Genomic DNA, 16,459 nt, shown 5'->3' on the forward strand with positions numbered 1-16,459 from the left:
TTCAGTATTCTGTGGCTTCTTAGAAGTGATTTTGCAGGATGTTCATTTAGTTTCCAAAACTGAATACAGAGTTAGAAAAGCTAAAATTAAATAAGGAGATATACAGACAAGGATAAGGTTGCTATATTATCTCTATATATTTCTGGTAATAGAAATAAAAAGGCATGAACGGAAAACAGGGGGCGAAATATTATGAGATGATGCTTTTTCTCTCATATTTCATTATGCAACCTAGGGTTTTGCTTTGGTTCAGTTTTTGGCCCAGTATTTTGTTGAGGATTTACTAATTAGTGCATCCCTAACACATTTTGTGGTGATTTTTGTAGGAAGATAAGCATTTTTGATATAACCAATAGATACATTCAACGCCCATTTTACCTTTGCATTTGAGTTCTGGAGCTGTTGCTAAGGGGTTGCCAAAGAATCCATCCTTGCATAGGTCGCAGTAATACCCAGCTGTATTGTGGATACATTTCAGGCACTCGCCAGTCACTCTGTCACAGCTGCCTTCCACTGACCGGTCAATATTGTTATTGCACTGGCAGGGCCTGCAGGGGCGCGGAGCTCCTCGTTCACCCTGGGGGTCTCCAAAATAGCCTTCTGCACAGATCTCACAGCGGGGGCCTAGAGAAAAGCAGTTTTAACAAATTATTAAAATGTAATTTTTTTTGGCAATTACCTTTCAGTTGTTCATTTAAACCCATTTGTTTCTTGACTATTGATCATTAATAATCACAACCAATATCAAAGACTGTCCTTACTCTTACAACTGTTGTCTCTAACAGTCTCTGACTACAATTACCATTACTATTTCATTAATGTGTCCCTTTCTCAGTGTAACTTACAAACCTTAGGTACCTATTACTGATGCATGGGTCAACCCACGAACAAACCTAAATCCACCCTAACCCAACCTGAACCAAGCCAGGCTTGCCATGCCATCATCGCTTATATACCAGCTCCTGAAACACTCATTACTGACATCACCAGGGGGGGCAGGCCAGGTGCGACTATAACAAAAGATTGCTAGCCCAATGCCAGATGACTTCTGCAGAACCAGCTGGAAATATGTTGTACTGCCCCAAGACTGAGGCTATTGCAACACTAGTTCTTATCACACTTACACACATCCACACTAAGGCCAGCTTCATAAGGAGCCAGTTATCTTGTCTGCATGTTTTAGGGTGTGGGATTGAATCCACTCTTTTTGATGTCCAGTGGTGCAACTGCCATTGGGACAGGGGGTGCACCTACACCCAGGCCTGCTGCCCCATAGGGCCCACAGGGGATAACTTGGTGCAACAGGGCTGTCCAACTGGAGACCCATGGGCCAGATGTGGTCTTTCAAAAGATTTCTATGGCCCCCAGTCTGTTCAGTGGCTCCATAGACTTGACTTTATGACATCATCATTTAAATTGAATCTGGCCCTCCAGCATGCTATATGCAATATAATTGGCCCCACTGCATACAATTAGTTGGACAACACTGTTCTACAAGATTCTGCAGCAGTATAGGTTTTCGTGTATGTGTGTTGTGGGGGTGGTTGGGGTTGGGCACAAGAACAAATTTTGCCCCAGGGTCTGTTGGGCTGTAGTTATACCACTGTTGTTTTATTTATAATGCATTTTAATGCACAAAAACATATCTTTCAAGTAAAGAAGCCCTTAGTCCATTTTAATATGTGTTCTTTTAATTTCTTTGCTAAGGAGTTTTAATGTTTCATTGTAGCACTGGTTTGTTTGATGCAAAATCACAGGTGTCAAAAAAAGAACAGAATTACAGCAGAAATGTACTACAGAACTTCTGCTTACTCCCGGTACTCACCATTTAGCCCCACGGGACATTCATCACATACAGGCTCCTGAGTTTCTGGAGACAATGAACACCCAATACCAGCACTGCATGGACAAGGCAAACAGCTCATGGGGTCCCGAGGATCATTATACTGACCCTGAGGGCAGTCAGCACAATCATTATTCTGATTCTCATCTCCAGAGTAACAGTCACCTGGTGGGACATAAAGGCTTATTCTGTGGATGTTGATCAGTTTTATCAGATATTTACATTAGAGGCATATCTCCTGGTCACGTACCAGTATCTGGATCACAATGTCCTCCACCCGGACAGTTGCAGGAAACACATGAGCTCAGAGCACCAAGACCTGGAGATTCTCTGCGGTATCCCCGGGCACATCTCTCACAAAACTGTCCTTGGTAACCAGAGGGGCAAACACACTGTTCTACCCATGGAGCCGGCTCCCCTTGTACTGGTCGTGCTGATATTAGAGTAACATTTTGCAAGTATCCTGTGCCTATAAGAATGTGAAAAAATGTAACATGTTTAGTCTTGTCTGTTGGCATGACATTTCTTATATGTTTAAATAGTAAAGAGAGAGAGACTATCTGGCATACAAGACCAGTGGAGCATTGATCATGAGAAGGGTCACCAGTGAGCTATAATGGCACATAGTGGGCTTTATCATCATTTTTGTACACATATACAGCAATGTTTTGAGCCCAGATGGGCGCTTTTGCAAGCCATGTACAGTAAATAACAGTTCCACATCATAAAACAGATGCAAATGTTAGTCTTTATTGAAGCCATATAAATAGAGGGAATGTAATCTCCTTATTCACCATACCTTCCTCTCTTTTAATCCCAATTCTCGGCCCTCACCTTTTTAGTGGGAAAACCATCTGCAGAACGTATCCATATGGCTTGAATAAAGACTACCATTTGTATCTGTTTTAAGATATGAACATTATTAATACATAGATGTATCCAATAATGCTTTTATGATAAAATGCCTGTCTGCTGGGCATAGAAAGGGTGGTTTTGTGTAATGAGGGGTGATTTATGCTGGGAAAAGAAGTATCAGTTGACAAAGTGAACCATTAAAGTCCAAAAACATCTTTATGTTACAGCAGAAGTGGAAGTCATCAGCAGTGGTGACCCCCAAACACAATACTTACTGTATTCTCCATATGTGGCACGGATGTGAATTGAAGTCACATTGCGCAAAAGTCGTCGAAAGTCAAAGTGGCTGAGATGCGGAGTCCAAGGACTTCTGGAAAGTTCATCCAGTCTATGTGGGACAAAATGAGCTTTAAGAAAGGCTACCATGTCGACATATGAATAATGGTCATGGGACATGGGGATGTTTTGGGCTGTTGTGTCAGCACCTATCTGGGAGTCGTTGTCAGGCAGGCCCGGACTGGCAATCTGTGGATTATAGCAAATGCCAGAGAGGCTGCTGTAAGATGCCATAGACAGTCACTATTTAGTGGGTCTGTGGGGGCTGTTTGGGTCTCTGTGGATTTGAAATGCTTATTTTGAATCCCAGTCCGGCCTATTGTCAGGCAACCATAGATTGCTAAATGCTAGTACAAGCTCTAGTCAGGCAATTGCAATGCACTTAAAGCACCTGACACAGCTCCATATGCCCGTACCCTAAGAAAAAAACTTTCTGTTAATCCACAAATAGAATAATACAAAGTTTCTGTGAATAAAGAGGTGTATGAGCTTTTCTCCTACCTAAATGTGTAGGTTTGGGGTATTCTGCAGGGGAGTGAATTTTTAGAAGACGTTAGTGTAGCTGTAACTCTCAGACCATTTCCCTCTAAGACCAAATCTTCAGTTCCTGCACGGTATCGCCCGCGATCCACCCGAAAGCTTATGGAGAGAGCTTGCCCATAACTCAGAGACTGGTCTCCTAGGAACTGTGCTGCAAAGTGAAGGACACAAAACATTTGCAATGCTCCTGGGTAAGTAATTCAATACAATTTTTAGCATAAGATCTTGTTGAATAGATGAGGCTCTCACACATGTACTGAAGCTAAGAATCAATCTGTACCCTAACTGGGTTATCTCTCTTTCTCTGAGCCCTGAGTAGCTGCTGGGTTTGCCGTCTCTGTTGTTATGTGCTTTGTGCAAAGACCTCAAAACATTTCTTTGTAAATGTCCTACACAGTGCTTATTTCAAAATGCTGTACTCCATCCATTGGATTTGAATCTTAGCCCCATAGCTATATGTACACCGCTCGTAAAAAAGTGCAATTCTCTGTATTATTAATCTGTATCATCCAGTGACTTTCTTCTTTAACCCAGATGGCACCAGTGCTATGACAAGCTCCCTATTTTTCCATCTTCAGTTCACAGCCTTACCTAGCTTTACTTGTCTCACAAACAGATTAAAGCACTGCCTCTAGTTCTAATATATCCTCCTTTACATTATATTTAAGTGTAACATTTAGAAGTCTTACATTGCAAATGTCTCACCCATAATGCCCTCTATATAGCCTTGTTCTCGGTACATAATAGCTTGCCCATCATCTCTCTAAGGTCACTATCAGGGAGGTAAAGGGGTGCTGCAGTCAGGGCCCTCAAATGCAAACTCATGTCAGAGTCAGAAAGTCAGAAAAGGGGCAGGGGGGAGGCAGGGTTTGGGGGGATCAGGGACATGACTGTGTGTGTGAGGTACATTTTTTTCCCTTTGGGCCCCATTGTACTTGTTAGCAGAGCCCATCACCCAGTGGACCAAGGTGATGGGTGGGCTAATAATAAGGGCCCCCTTGGGGAGGGCCCTGCTAGATTTGTAGTATGTGGCTGATTACTTATGGCAGCTTTGAATCTCATGCCTGTCTATACCACATCCAAAGGATTTACTTTACATTTTCGGCAGACATTAAGCATCCTTCTCCTACAAAACCACAAGGGCTAATGTTTCATCACTACTCCAGCAGTATATAGAATCACTATGCCTCTCAGCTCTGTATTCCACCCAAAAAATTACTGGAGTGGCCTTTGTGTATGTTGGTATAATTCTGTTTGTTGGTATAATTGTGTTTGTTAGTATAATTGTGTATGTTGGTATAAGTGTGTATGTTGGTATAAGTGTGTATGTTAGCAGCTTACAAAAACAACCAGCGGCTACGGAATAAAGCTGTACAGCAGCCAAAGGGGCCTCTGTGTAGCAAACATATGCATCACACATACAAAACAAGCAAAAGCTACAATCTAGTATCTCAGCAATAAAGTCCAGGCCTTTAAGTGAATGTCCTCAAGTGACTCAGTTGAAAACCAGACCTGAATCCAGCAAAAAATCTGTGGCAAGACTTTAGTACTACAGTCCTCAGACATTACCAGACATTACCTATCCTACTGTGCAGCGCTGTGAGTAATTATCCTAAATGACTCATTGCACTGAGTATGTACTTAGGTGTGAAGATTATTGAAAGCAAGACTTTAGTAATTGTCTTTTATTCCTTGAAAGCAAAGAGAATGTTGTCTACAGTATATCAGTGAAACCATCTCTTAATTTAATGTAGAGTAACTCTATTCTTTGGATAACAGAATGGGTTATCTAAATGTGAAAAACAGGGGAGACCTTTACAAGGCAATGCAATATAGGGTGCATTATACTTTTAAGTCACACAAAGGATAAAACTGCTTTTGCTGATTCTTTTACACCACTTAGGGCTTGGCTAAGGATTTAGGCTTATATCCCACTGAGAGATTAGTCAATGATAGATCACAATCTTCTATCACAAGTGACTAATCTCTCAGAAATGCCTTTCCACCATCAACCAAGGGAATTGCCAGCGGAAAGGCCTACGCATTGCTTGAGCTTTCCAAAGTTGTGCAAAGTTTTCTTCTGCAGGCAACTTTGAGCGACTTTGGAAAACCGAAGAGATGCTTTAAACATTTCCACTGGTAATTCCCTTTGCTACTGGTGGAATGGCATTTCGGAGAGCTTGGTCGCCTGCAGTAGCAGAGATCTATCTCTCCGCGAGACATTACCCCAAAAATCCCTTGTTCCAAATGTGGTGTGACGTATCAAACCCATATAGCAATAGCTTCAGCAACCCCCAGTGTTTTAATCCTGGCCCTAGGGCCAAACAATTAAATTACAATGACTGGTATAGAAGTTATCAGAGTGAGGACCACATGCTTGAGCCAATGTGGTTCCCAATCTAGTGGGAAAATCAAACTTGCCCAATCAACACCTGGTCAATTTTGGGAGGCCTATCGGGGGGCCCATACATTGACAGATAATCTGCCAAATTGGTCTGAAGGATTTAAATTAGCATCTTTAATCTACCCATGTATGGCCACCTTAATGGCTGGCACACACAGATCTTCTAAAGTCTGCAGGCCTGGGCACAGCTGCAGTAGTACCACCAATGCAAAGTTGTGTTATATTTGGAAATGCATTGAATAGAATTCTAACAAGGGGAAAATTTGCCATTTACCAGGAGCATTAAAATACAGAGGCTCTTGTTGTCTTGATGCTATGTAGACTTCCTTCTGGTGACGGGACATGCGCAAGGGTACCGGTGCTGTGGATCCATCTCTTTGAACTGAGCTCCAGCCCTCGGTGTCTGCAGAACATATAGAATGACATTTTATTATTATTAGAAGCCATGAAAGGAGTGTGGAAAATGCATACAATAGTTGGAAGGCTATCAAATGCCAATGGGAAAGTTTACACAGTTCTCATTTTTGTGGTTTACCTTTCTGGAAGGAAGAAATAATCTTATGTACACTGTGGAGGCTGGAACTGCTGCAAGTGGCAGAGTGGCCATGGCAGAAACACTGTAAGCACCCTTCTGGCCGCGAGCCATCTAGGTGATAATATCCTGGTTTACACCTATAAGACAACAAAGAAAGCACACTTATTTCCCACAATTTCGTTTGTAAATGACATATCGCTGCATTGCTCTAGTTCTGAATGTAAACACCCCAGGGTATGACTCTTTGGAGGTGACATGTAAATGGTCCCCAGACTAAACTTTGCATCAAGGCTCATCAGCTTTAATTTACACAACTGATTGTTCCCTTACAGCGCAGGGCAAGTGCAGTGCTTTGCAAGAATTGAGACAATTACATATTGTAAATGTATGTGCAAGCAAATGCCTAGCTGAGCACATTAATGTCAAATAAACTAAGAGCATACTCAGCATATATGAGACCTGGTCATTCCTTCATACTGGCAAACTGATCCCACAGTGGTACCCAGTATCACAATGTATCATCATCATCATCATCTTGTGCTGTTCCACATAACTAGTTCGACATGGTGGTTTACCTGTCACATCTCTCTCCTGTCACAGTGGGTTTGCACACGCATCTCCCTCCAGCATCACATGATCCGCTGCTACCTGCAGCCTCACACTGACAGCCATCTCTCCTGTGTAATTTTAAGCAACACAATACATGTATGTCATTACAGAATAGATTTGTCCTGGAAATTGTATAGTCAAATGGTCATATGATAAACAATGTTCATTTTTTGAAGATTTTTTACTGCCCCTTTAAATACAAGGATACTTAAGAATAATCTAATAATCATGTGGGGGAGAGCAAAAGGTATCAGTAGTACAGCTCTCATAAATCATATAATAGACTGTAAATTTCCCTGATAGAAAGGTTTATTTCTAAGCCAGCATTTGTCATGTTTTTATCCAGAATGCAGTGTTTTTTAGGAAATTTAGGGGAAAACAGGGGAAATTGTGCACGAGTTGTAGCACAAGCTTTTCTTAGGGGCTGATTTACTAAGACACGATTTCGAATCCGAATTGGAAAAATTCCGATTGGAAACGAACATTTTGCGACTTTTTCGTATTTTTTGCAAGTTTTTCGACGCAAAATTACCGATCATTACGAAAAAAATGCAAACGGACGCATTCGGCCCGTTCGTGGGTTAGTAAATGTGCCCCTTAGTGTTAAGGACTTTGTGCAGTGAGTGTGTGATCTACGTGGTATAATCTTGTTATGTGTGTAGGAGCAATACATTAGAGAACCCAACAAATAACACCTTACTCAAGCAGGCTTTAATGCTATACTTTGCATCTTGCTCACAATTTATCAGATTAAGCTGAACTGGTCTTATAAACAGGCTTAGTAATGTCAGTTATATTCAGTGCTTAGTGATGTAATTTATATCACCCGACTCACTGAAACATCTGTATTATAATAAACAGAGTACCCCCTGCTGTAAAATATGAGGATTTTAGAAGTCACTTATTCACTACATGTCAGCTAACTCTGAGCATTAGTGCCTGTGAGCAGGATAAGATCTGGTTGGTTGCTTGGCTGTCCATTACCTGCATCCTGTGTCACTGAGAGAGTGGAATCCAGGCTGACACTGGTCACATTTGCTACCCATCACCCCTGGTTTACAGCGGCACTGCCCATTGTTATCACATTGCTGGTTCAGCGAGCCTTTAATGACAGGAGACATAAGATTCAATAAGTGGTTACCAAAATTGTTATTGACCTCATTTGCTCCTGTAATGTCCAATTTTCTATGGGTGGAGATGTCGGCAATATATGTCAGGAGTTTCAGCAGAGGTTTTAACAGAGAACAATTCATGACTATGGCTATCTCATCTGATTATTCTGAAATGGTTTACCTAAAAGGTTACAATCTATCAGTGGTCTGGTACCCTGGTCCAACCTTAGGGCATGTTCTATGCACTCATTTTCCAGGCTGCTCTTGATCTTATCTGTGAAATTTAAATTTTCTGTATTTTCACCTATGGCTGACACAATAATAAGTCTATATTCAGTTTCGTGTGTTCCTCACAATGTAATGATGGGAGGTCTACTTTTAGCAAACATAGAATCATGGTCTACAAATGGTAAGCGGAACATCACTACGTTACTAAGAATCCAACAGTACCCTTGTTTCAATCCATTCGTTAAAATGTCTAAACAATAGGAAGTGCCCAGAAGGATCTAATGGAAGTTGGCAGCCAGAGGTGGGCAGCTGTGATCTACTTGTCACAACTAGAGATCTGATGGTAGATTACAATTGATTCCTGACATCCCTGCTATATATCCTTTGTTTGAATTCATATATAAACCCAAGTGCAAGTGTAAAGAATAGGCTCACAGCTACAAAACATGGTAAAATTGAGGATATGTGGTTGTAATTGTGGGATATTTTCCTTCTATTGAGCTCAAATAAAGCTTCGGTATAGCTATGAACCAACAACTGAAATAAAATGAGAAAGTCTTACCTACAGTGTGGCAAAGGCATGGCCCACATGTGCCGTCTGGTTGTGGGTAGTACCCCTCAATGCAGTGTTCACAGTGGGGACCATCAGTTCCACCATTGCAGTTAATACATCGAAATCCAGAACCAGTCTGTGCCAGCAAATCTGGGTCAAACACACACTGCTGGGAGCGGCCATTACAATTGCAGACTAATGCATGTGAAGAAAGAGAGATAGAGAGATTAGTTTGTTTTGTTCCTTCCCCTGCATATTGTACATTATACCTATGGATAAGAGCTGTTATGTTACTTGTTTTGCCAAAATAACTGGGAAAAAAGGACAGCAACCCCAATGATGATTTTATTTACTGTATGCAGATAGTCTCTAAGCAATATGAGAGCTTCTGCTCATAGGTATAAAGGCAAATATGTAGGGTGGGAATGAAGTGTACACCATAAACAGAAGGAAAATGTGAGGCACTTCCTATTATAGGATCAGAAAAGCGCATTTCATTTGTATGTAACTTTTAGGAGACATTTCCTTTCCAAATACACATTACTATTTTAGGACAAAGAGACTGAAACCACAAATCACACAAAATATTCTTCTTGTAATATAAATATGTTTTTCACTTATGAAACAGAGCAGTTCTTGACATACCCTTGGCACGTAGCAAATGTGCCCTGAAGGGTACGCATACCAGAGTTTCTGGCTAGCACAATTGTTCCACATATATTTACGCTTACAACCTGGCATATTTTATTCTCGCTTATACAATATCATCCGTATATACACAGTATTAAAGAGGATGTAAACCCCAAAATTTAATTTTACCTAATAAAAAAGAAATATAATTTTAAACAGCTTTCACTTATACATTAATGAACAGTTCATAATGGTTGTAAAGTTTGTAAATGTAATTGCTGCTGTTTTTTTTGCACTGGTGGTTCTGACTATTGAAAACGTAGCAGGATCCAGCTGATTAACAGTACAGTCCTGTGAAGCACTGGGGTCCTGAGTTCAATCACAGCCAGGGTACTATCTGCAAGGAGTTTGTATGTTCTCCCTGTGTCTGTGTGGGTTTTGTTCCACACTCCAAAAACCTACAGGCAGGTTACTGACCATAGTGTGTGTGTGAATAAAGATAAGGACCTTAAGGTCCCCATACATGGGCCGATTGTAGCTGCTGATATCGGTCCTGTGGAAATGGTCATTGCTATATAAATCATGAATAACAATCATTGGGCAATTAATGCTTATTGGAAAGTTCTTTAGTAATAACATTTTTATTGGGAAAAATTTAATTTTTGAGAATAGGAGCTGCTATTTTACCATGAATGCCATGTTATATCTATTAATGTATAGAGAAGATACATTTCTATAGCAGCACGTGTGCAGTAGAAGATATCATTTTTGGATATAGTTTTGGATACAGTTATACATTTTTTTGCCCCCTTAACCACTATTATATTCCATCTAAATTTCACCCAATATGTGTGTTCTGTAGTAACACCAAAAAAGCTCCCTGTGTAACCCATTTTCAGATATTGTGACCCCCCCTTGACATAACAGCCCTATTCATATTATTTCCTTGACTAATGCACAGAGAGATGTTCAGTCCTAGGCACACGTCAGGTTATAACTTGATAACATTCCATACTCATTAGGTGATATTAAATCTACACAAGGGTCAGGATAAATTCATAGTTCCACCCTTACATTTATGAGAAATATTTCCCTATATCAGTCTTTTGTCTGCAGCCATGGAACTGTATATTTAGGGGTAACATTTTCTGCATTCATTTTGTTTCCTGACAAAATTAGAATACTGTTCTGCCACCAATGGTGTGTTACTGTAATATTGTGTTTTAGGTGGAAGGCATGGATAGGAAATTATGTTATTGGTGTTTGACAGGGATGTCCCTCCAGCACTCCTCTGGCTGATATTGATAGGACTCTCACCTCTCAGTTGTTACATATATGGGGCTGTAGCTCAAGAAGAGACATGGGGGAAAAGATTGAAAACTTTTGGTTGTTTGCTTATATCACTAGCACAAAACAATATTATTTTGTACTAAGACCAGAGCCAGATGTAATCAGATTTTGTTTCTTTGCCATTGGTCAGTTTGTGCCGATGACGCATCTGTGTCATATAACACCTACAAAGAGCCTCATAAAAGGTATATTAACTGCACATTGTAGCAAACAATGGCAACTCCTTTTTTGTATTAGCTGATGTTCAAAAGTAATATAGGGCATGGGGTTGTTGACATAATGTGCCCCTGCTTCCATACAATACATTTGGTACAGGAGTGTAATTTCTTACATAGAGCCACCAGGGCTAAAAAGATACCAATAAACATTGTTGTTATTATTATGCAATTTAGTACCAGGTCCCCTCATAGTAGTGCACATCGACCCACTTAGATCATTCCTAGCCAGACCTGTATAGGACTAGGCTAATTTCAGTATTAATTCATTCTCAAATTCCTATTTAAAGAAAGCCAATGTCTGTAAGGGGCTGGTGCAGCAAAGCAGAAGCCAATTTGACTAGGAACAAAGCTTATAAGAACTTGTAGTTATTCAAAGTTTTTTTCATGACCTAAGGGCAGTCATAACATAGAAATGTAGGCACATACCACCACTTGCCTAATTTATGTACCTTTATCGCAAATAATTCCACAATTGTCCTACCCTTTAATAAAAAAAAAATAACAAAAACACTGTATATAATCTAACATGTAAAATATGAGGACAGAATTGTTACTGAATTTATGATATTTTATAATGGCAGAAAAAAAGGTTTAATAAGGTTAATTTCCATTTAAATATATCAGGTGGATAATTGCATGAATAATTGCCTTATTCCAGTATTTTGTAGAGTCTGCTGACAGAGCAGGCTTTGATGCCATATGAAAAACTTTGACCAAAACTGTATGCGTAGGAGTTAATCCACTGTAAAATCCAGAAACCACTATCCACTCAATTAGGAACAATCTAGAATCTACTCTAGAATCTACTCTTCTTTTGTCTCATTAAGATTCTCAATAATCCAGGTCATGACTTCCAGTATCTAGTGGAATTGAGTCTAAAGCTACTGAATTTTCTGAGTTTTTTTTAAAATGTTTCTCCACTCGTCCAAGTGGCTTCTTCAGTTCAATTCAATGATAGGGAATTCCCTGGCATTTAAACAATAATACAGTTGTAAACATGAGTTGTGAGATGTTTTCAAGAGAACTCAGACTGATTTCTACCAGATACTGGACTCTAGTTTTATACAAAATGCTTATAAAGTTTAAACAATTTACTATTTACATTTCTCCATCTCATGCTTAGTGATTTTATTTTAATGCCTGAAATGCATTGGCGCAAACTGCATTGCTTCTGCTTACTATTCCTGTGGCAAAAGGGTTATATAATCTAAAATCAGTATAATAATGTATTTGTATTATCGGAAAATAAATTGTATACCATAACTGCTAACCTGTTTGCCAGTATGCCTAACACAAAAGGCAGTCATCTCCAGCTGCCATGCATGACTGCTTACAAATTCCCCCTAAATCCTTATGAACTGGATCTTTCTGCAAGGAAGCACAAGGGCATAGCTCACCTTCTCTGCCATGTGTCTCTGTCACCACTGCCAGGACCAGCGTGAAGGTCAGGATCCGGGTCAGGTACCCCCACAAGTCCATTATAGTGTAGAAGCCAACTACCAGTGCGGTGAGGTTTATGTATTATTATGTTGTGTCTGTGGCTCGTTGTGTGCAATGTGTCTGTGTGAGTCCCCCCTTCAGGTGTGTTTATGAGACCTGAGTTGCCTGACTCATTACAGACACAAAGATCTAATGTTGTGACTCACCCATGTGATTAAGAGCCCAACCCTTCTCCTCTCTAACAGATACACATGAAAATTCCTGCACTACACCAGTCAAAGCCTGACAGTGTTACACACAGGAGAGGGAGCTACCCATTTCCCGTGGATTTTATATTTTAATATCATACCTATTATACCTATATTACAGCTTTGGCATGTTACAAAAATGATATCATACAAACAATTGAATTTCCCTTCCTAAACCACAAAACCTTTCCATTAGCTTTGTGCTCTTTATAGTTCATCTGCTTTTTATTAAATATGTATCCAGTAGAATTACAGGTTCTGCAAATGCCAATTAAACCTGTCTAATAAATTACTGAGCCCTCTGGCGCCGATTAGATAAACTAATTGGTTTAAGTTTAAACCTGGAAATTCTAAGATCAATGGAAATGAAAGATAATCCTCAATCAAAATAATTGTGAATGGGAGATGCCATACTGTTTGCTTGTCTGATATATTATCCTGAGCCCTCAATAGGACACAAGGTGATGTTCTATTGGAGACTATGTGCAATAATGCAACAAACAATATAACTGTTCTTCTCTCATAAGTATAAGTGCCCATATGCAGAGAAGGAATATACTGTATAGAAGGAAAATATAGACCATTGTCAATAAACATGTATTATTAGTGAGATGTTTGTTTGTACATAGGCGACAGGCACCTTCCATCAACGTAATCCAAATGATTAAGTGACAATGTACCTAAAATTCAAGCCCAAACACACTTTTTATATCTATAGTAATTCTATATTTAAGGATTTATAATAAATATGAGATTTTTTACATCTTGGCTTTGTGCTGGCAGAATGTTCTTTATATATCAGAATATATACTATAGTCAGTTATGGAAGATGTTATGAGGAAACAAACCTCAAGGGCTGGTACAGATGGGTGTTTTGCCCTGAGTTCCCCTGAGGTGGAGTTGTCCTGTGTTCCACCGCAGGGAAGTGCAAGACAAAATGCAATCCATTCTTTCTTATGTACCCGTACTGACACCGGAGGATAAAAGCGCCGAACATAGGTGACATGAAGCATGTTGCGTTCCACCTGGGTTTGAAGAACATTAAATAAAGCATTAAATAACTTATAGGTCCTTTACTCTTTTAACTATTTCCCCCAAAAGAGGCCTTCTGATGCATGGGACCAAGGGAAAATACCCTTCATAACTTCATCCCCAGTGGACTCACAGGTAGTTGGCCACAATAATGTAGCACTTGCAAATAGGTTTGCCACACTTTCTGGAGAAAACTGGCCTTTCATCCTATTAATAACATTGGCATCAGGCATCATTTTTATCAGCTGGGCTAATAAAATGCCAGACAGGTAGCAACCCTACGCTGGTTTGAGTGGAGCAGACAGGAAACACATAGTGAATCAGATTCCAGCTCAGTTTAAGGAGTGATTGGTGCAGGGTCAGAGGAATGACGCCCAGCTGAGCCGTATATTGCAATATGTCTTTAGGAGACAGAGATAGAGGCTGCGGTGAGACACTCCCGCTCTGCGCAGACTGTCTGCCCTCCGGCTACATAAAACAAATAGGGAAAGTGTAGGCAGGAAAGCCAAGCCCATCCTTCATGGCTCGTGTCATCATAGCAACCTGCTAATAATCAGCATGTTATTTAGTACTTAGCATTAGCAATAGAGCAGTCTAAACTGGTTAACAGCAAAGCCAAGTACAGGTATAAGAATCTGTTAACCAGAATGCTTTGGACCTGGGGTTTTTCAGGGTAATGGACAAATTACTTTAGTAATTTGGATCTCCATACCTGAAGTCTACAAAAAAATTAAACATTAATAAACCCAGCCATTTTGATTTTGGTGTTTCTACATGGCACATAACTTGATGATCCTATGCTAAATGAGCATCAATCTGTTTGGGAGACTTATTGCATATTTATCCTGATACCTAATGAAATGTGGGAGATGCAATGCTGTAAAATGCAAGCTTTGAGGCTAAATCAAGCTTTGAGAGTTTTTCATCAAAACCATTATGTATGCTCTGTGGTTTGATAGTTTGAGAGTATTATATGAAGGTGATGCTAGTATCAATTGTTATCCCTGCATAAAATGTAGAGGTTGCCATTGCCAATTTCTCTCAATTGTGTAATATAGCCAGGATACCACTGCTTAAATACTGACCAGTATGGCCTTTATGAAATAGCACTCTGCTGCTCAGGGGAACCTGTTTTTAATTTGTGTCCAGAGCTTTATTTTGGTACACTGACCCCCACCTGATTTATTGACCCACCCAAGGTGCCACAAAGACATAGGGGCTGATTTACTTACCCACGAACGGGTCGAAATTAGTCCGATTGCGTTTTTTTCGTAATGATCGGTATTTTGCGATTTTTTCGGATTCTTTACGAATTTTTCGTTACCAATACGATTTTTGCGTAAAAACGCGAGTTTTTCGTATCCATTACGAAAGTTGCGTAAAAAGTTGAGCATTTTTCGTAGCGTTAAAACTTACGCGAAAAGTTGCGCATTTTTCGTAGCGTTAAAACTTACGCGAAAAGTTGCGCATTTTAAGTTTTAACGCTACGAAAAATGCGCAACTTTTCGCGTAAGTTTTAACGCTACGAAAAATGCGCAACTTTTTACGCAACTTTCGTAATGGATACGAAAAACTCGCGTTTTTACGCAAAAATCGTATTGGTAACGAAAAATTCGTAAAGAATCCGAAAAAATCGCAAAACATACGAAAAAGTCGCAAAATGTTCGTTTTCAAGTCGGAACTTTTCCAATTCGGGTCGGATTCGTGGGTTAGTAAATCAGCCCCTACGTGTCTGTTTTCTTACACAATACTAATTTGAAATGGTTGAAAGCAAACTGTTATCTTGTTTCTATGACATTTTCCTACGCAATATTTTACAGCTCTTACCATATATATGGCAAAGTCATTAAAATTGCATACAGAAATGTTGATCTGCATAAAAAGATAGAACAGATAGTCCCTCCCCCAAAGGTTTAAAGGTGTCCCAGGAGCCCACCTGCCCCATCTTATACCAAGTTCCATGAAACAGGGAGGGGACATGCTGATATAGAGAGTGGCCAGGAAAAGAAAATTACGGTAAGTATGAAAACAATTCTCCCTTTTCCTGGTCACTCTATATCAGCATTGTATCTGGAATACCAAGCCATGCAAAAAAATACGGGCGGGAAAAGAAACCCAGAGCCACTGCTGCCAAAACCACATTTATTGAGAAGAAAAGGCAAGGTGGGTTCCTGCTGCACAGGCATGACTGCTGGAAGAGGACAGCTCCAAACGGCAATGCTTAATGAAGGTCCATGCCGACGACCAGGAAGCTACTTCACAAATCTCTGACACTGGGACTTCTGCCATCGCAGTCCATGAGGACGAGACAGCCCTAGTAGAGTGTGCCCTCAACCCCTCTGGAGCTGGCTTGGTCTAAGCTTGGTAGGGTCTAGCGATGCACAGGTTGATCTAACGACTGACAGTAGTAGTACATGCTGGAAGACCCTTCCTTTTTCCCCCAGGAATCACAAATAGGTTGCTGGACTTCCTGAAAGAGCTGGAAACCTCCAAGTATCACTTTAGAGAGTGCACTGGGTCAATGAG

At 40.2% G+C, this 16,459-nt stretch overlaps 1 protein-coding gene across 1 annotated transcript in view; it reads right to left on the reverse strand.

Moving 5' to 3' along the window:
- lamc2 (laminin subunit gamma 2) overlaps window positions 1-12,808 on the reverse strand; it is a 25,005-nt gene extending 12,197 nt beyond the window's left edge. The window contains exons 1-11 of the mRNA XM_002937367.5: window positions 12,611-12,808; window positions 9,025-9,210; window positions 8,107-8,224; window positions 7,089-7,190; window positions 6,514-6,650; window positions 6,253-6,381; window positions 3,536-3,725; window positions 2,974-3,086; window positions 2,094-2,312; window positions 1,826-2,008; window positions 379-624 (exon numbers count right to left, since the gene is read on the reverse strand). Coding sequence (XP_002937413.3) covers window positions 379-624; window positions 1,826-2,008; window positions 2,094-2,312; window positions 2,974-3,086; window positions 3,536-3,725; window positions 6,253-6,381; window positions 6,514-6,650; window positions 7,089-7,190; window positions 8,107-8,224; window positions 9,025-9,210; window positions 12,611-12,692 — 1,705 coding nt within the window. The 5' untranslated portion in view covers window positions 12,693-12,808. The remainder of the gene's footprint in view (window positions 1-378; window positions 625-1,825; window positions 2,009-2,093; window positions 2,313-2,973; window positions 3,087-3,535; window positions 3,726-6,252; window positions 6,382-6,513; window positions 6,651-7,088; window positions 7,191-8,106; window positions 8,225-9,024; window positions 9,211-12,610) is intronic.
- Between the last annotated feature and the right edge of the window lie 3,651 nt (window positions 12,809-16,459).

This window comes from Xenopus tropicalis, chromosome 4 (genome assembly GCF_000004195.4).
Source record: "Xenopus tropicalis strain Nigerian chromosome 4, UCB_Xtro_10.0, whole genome shotgun sequence".
In the NCBI taxonomy this organism is placed as follows: Eukaryota; Metazoa; Chordata; class Amphibia; order Anura; family Pipidae; genus Xenopus; species Xenopus tropicalis.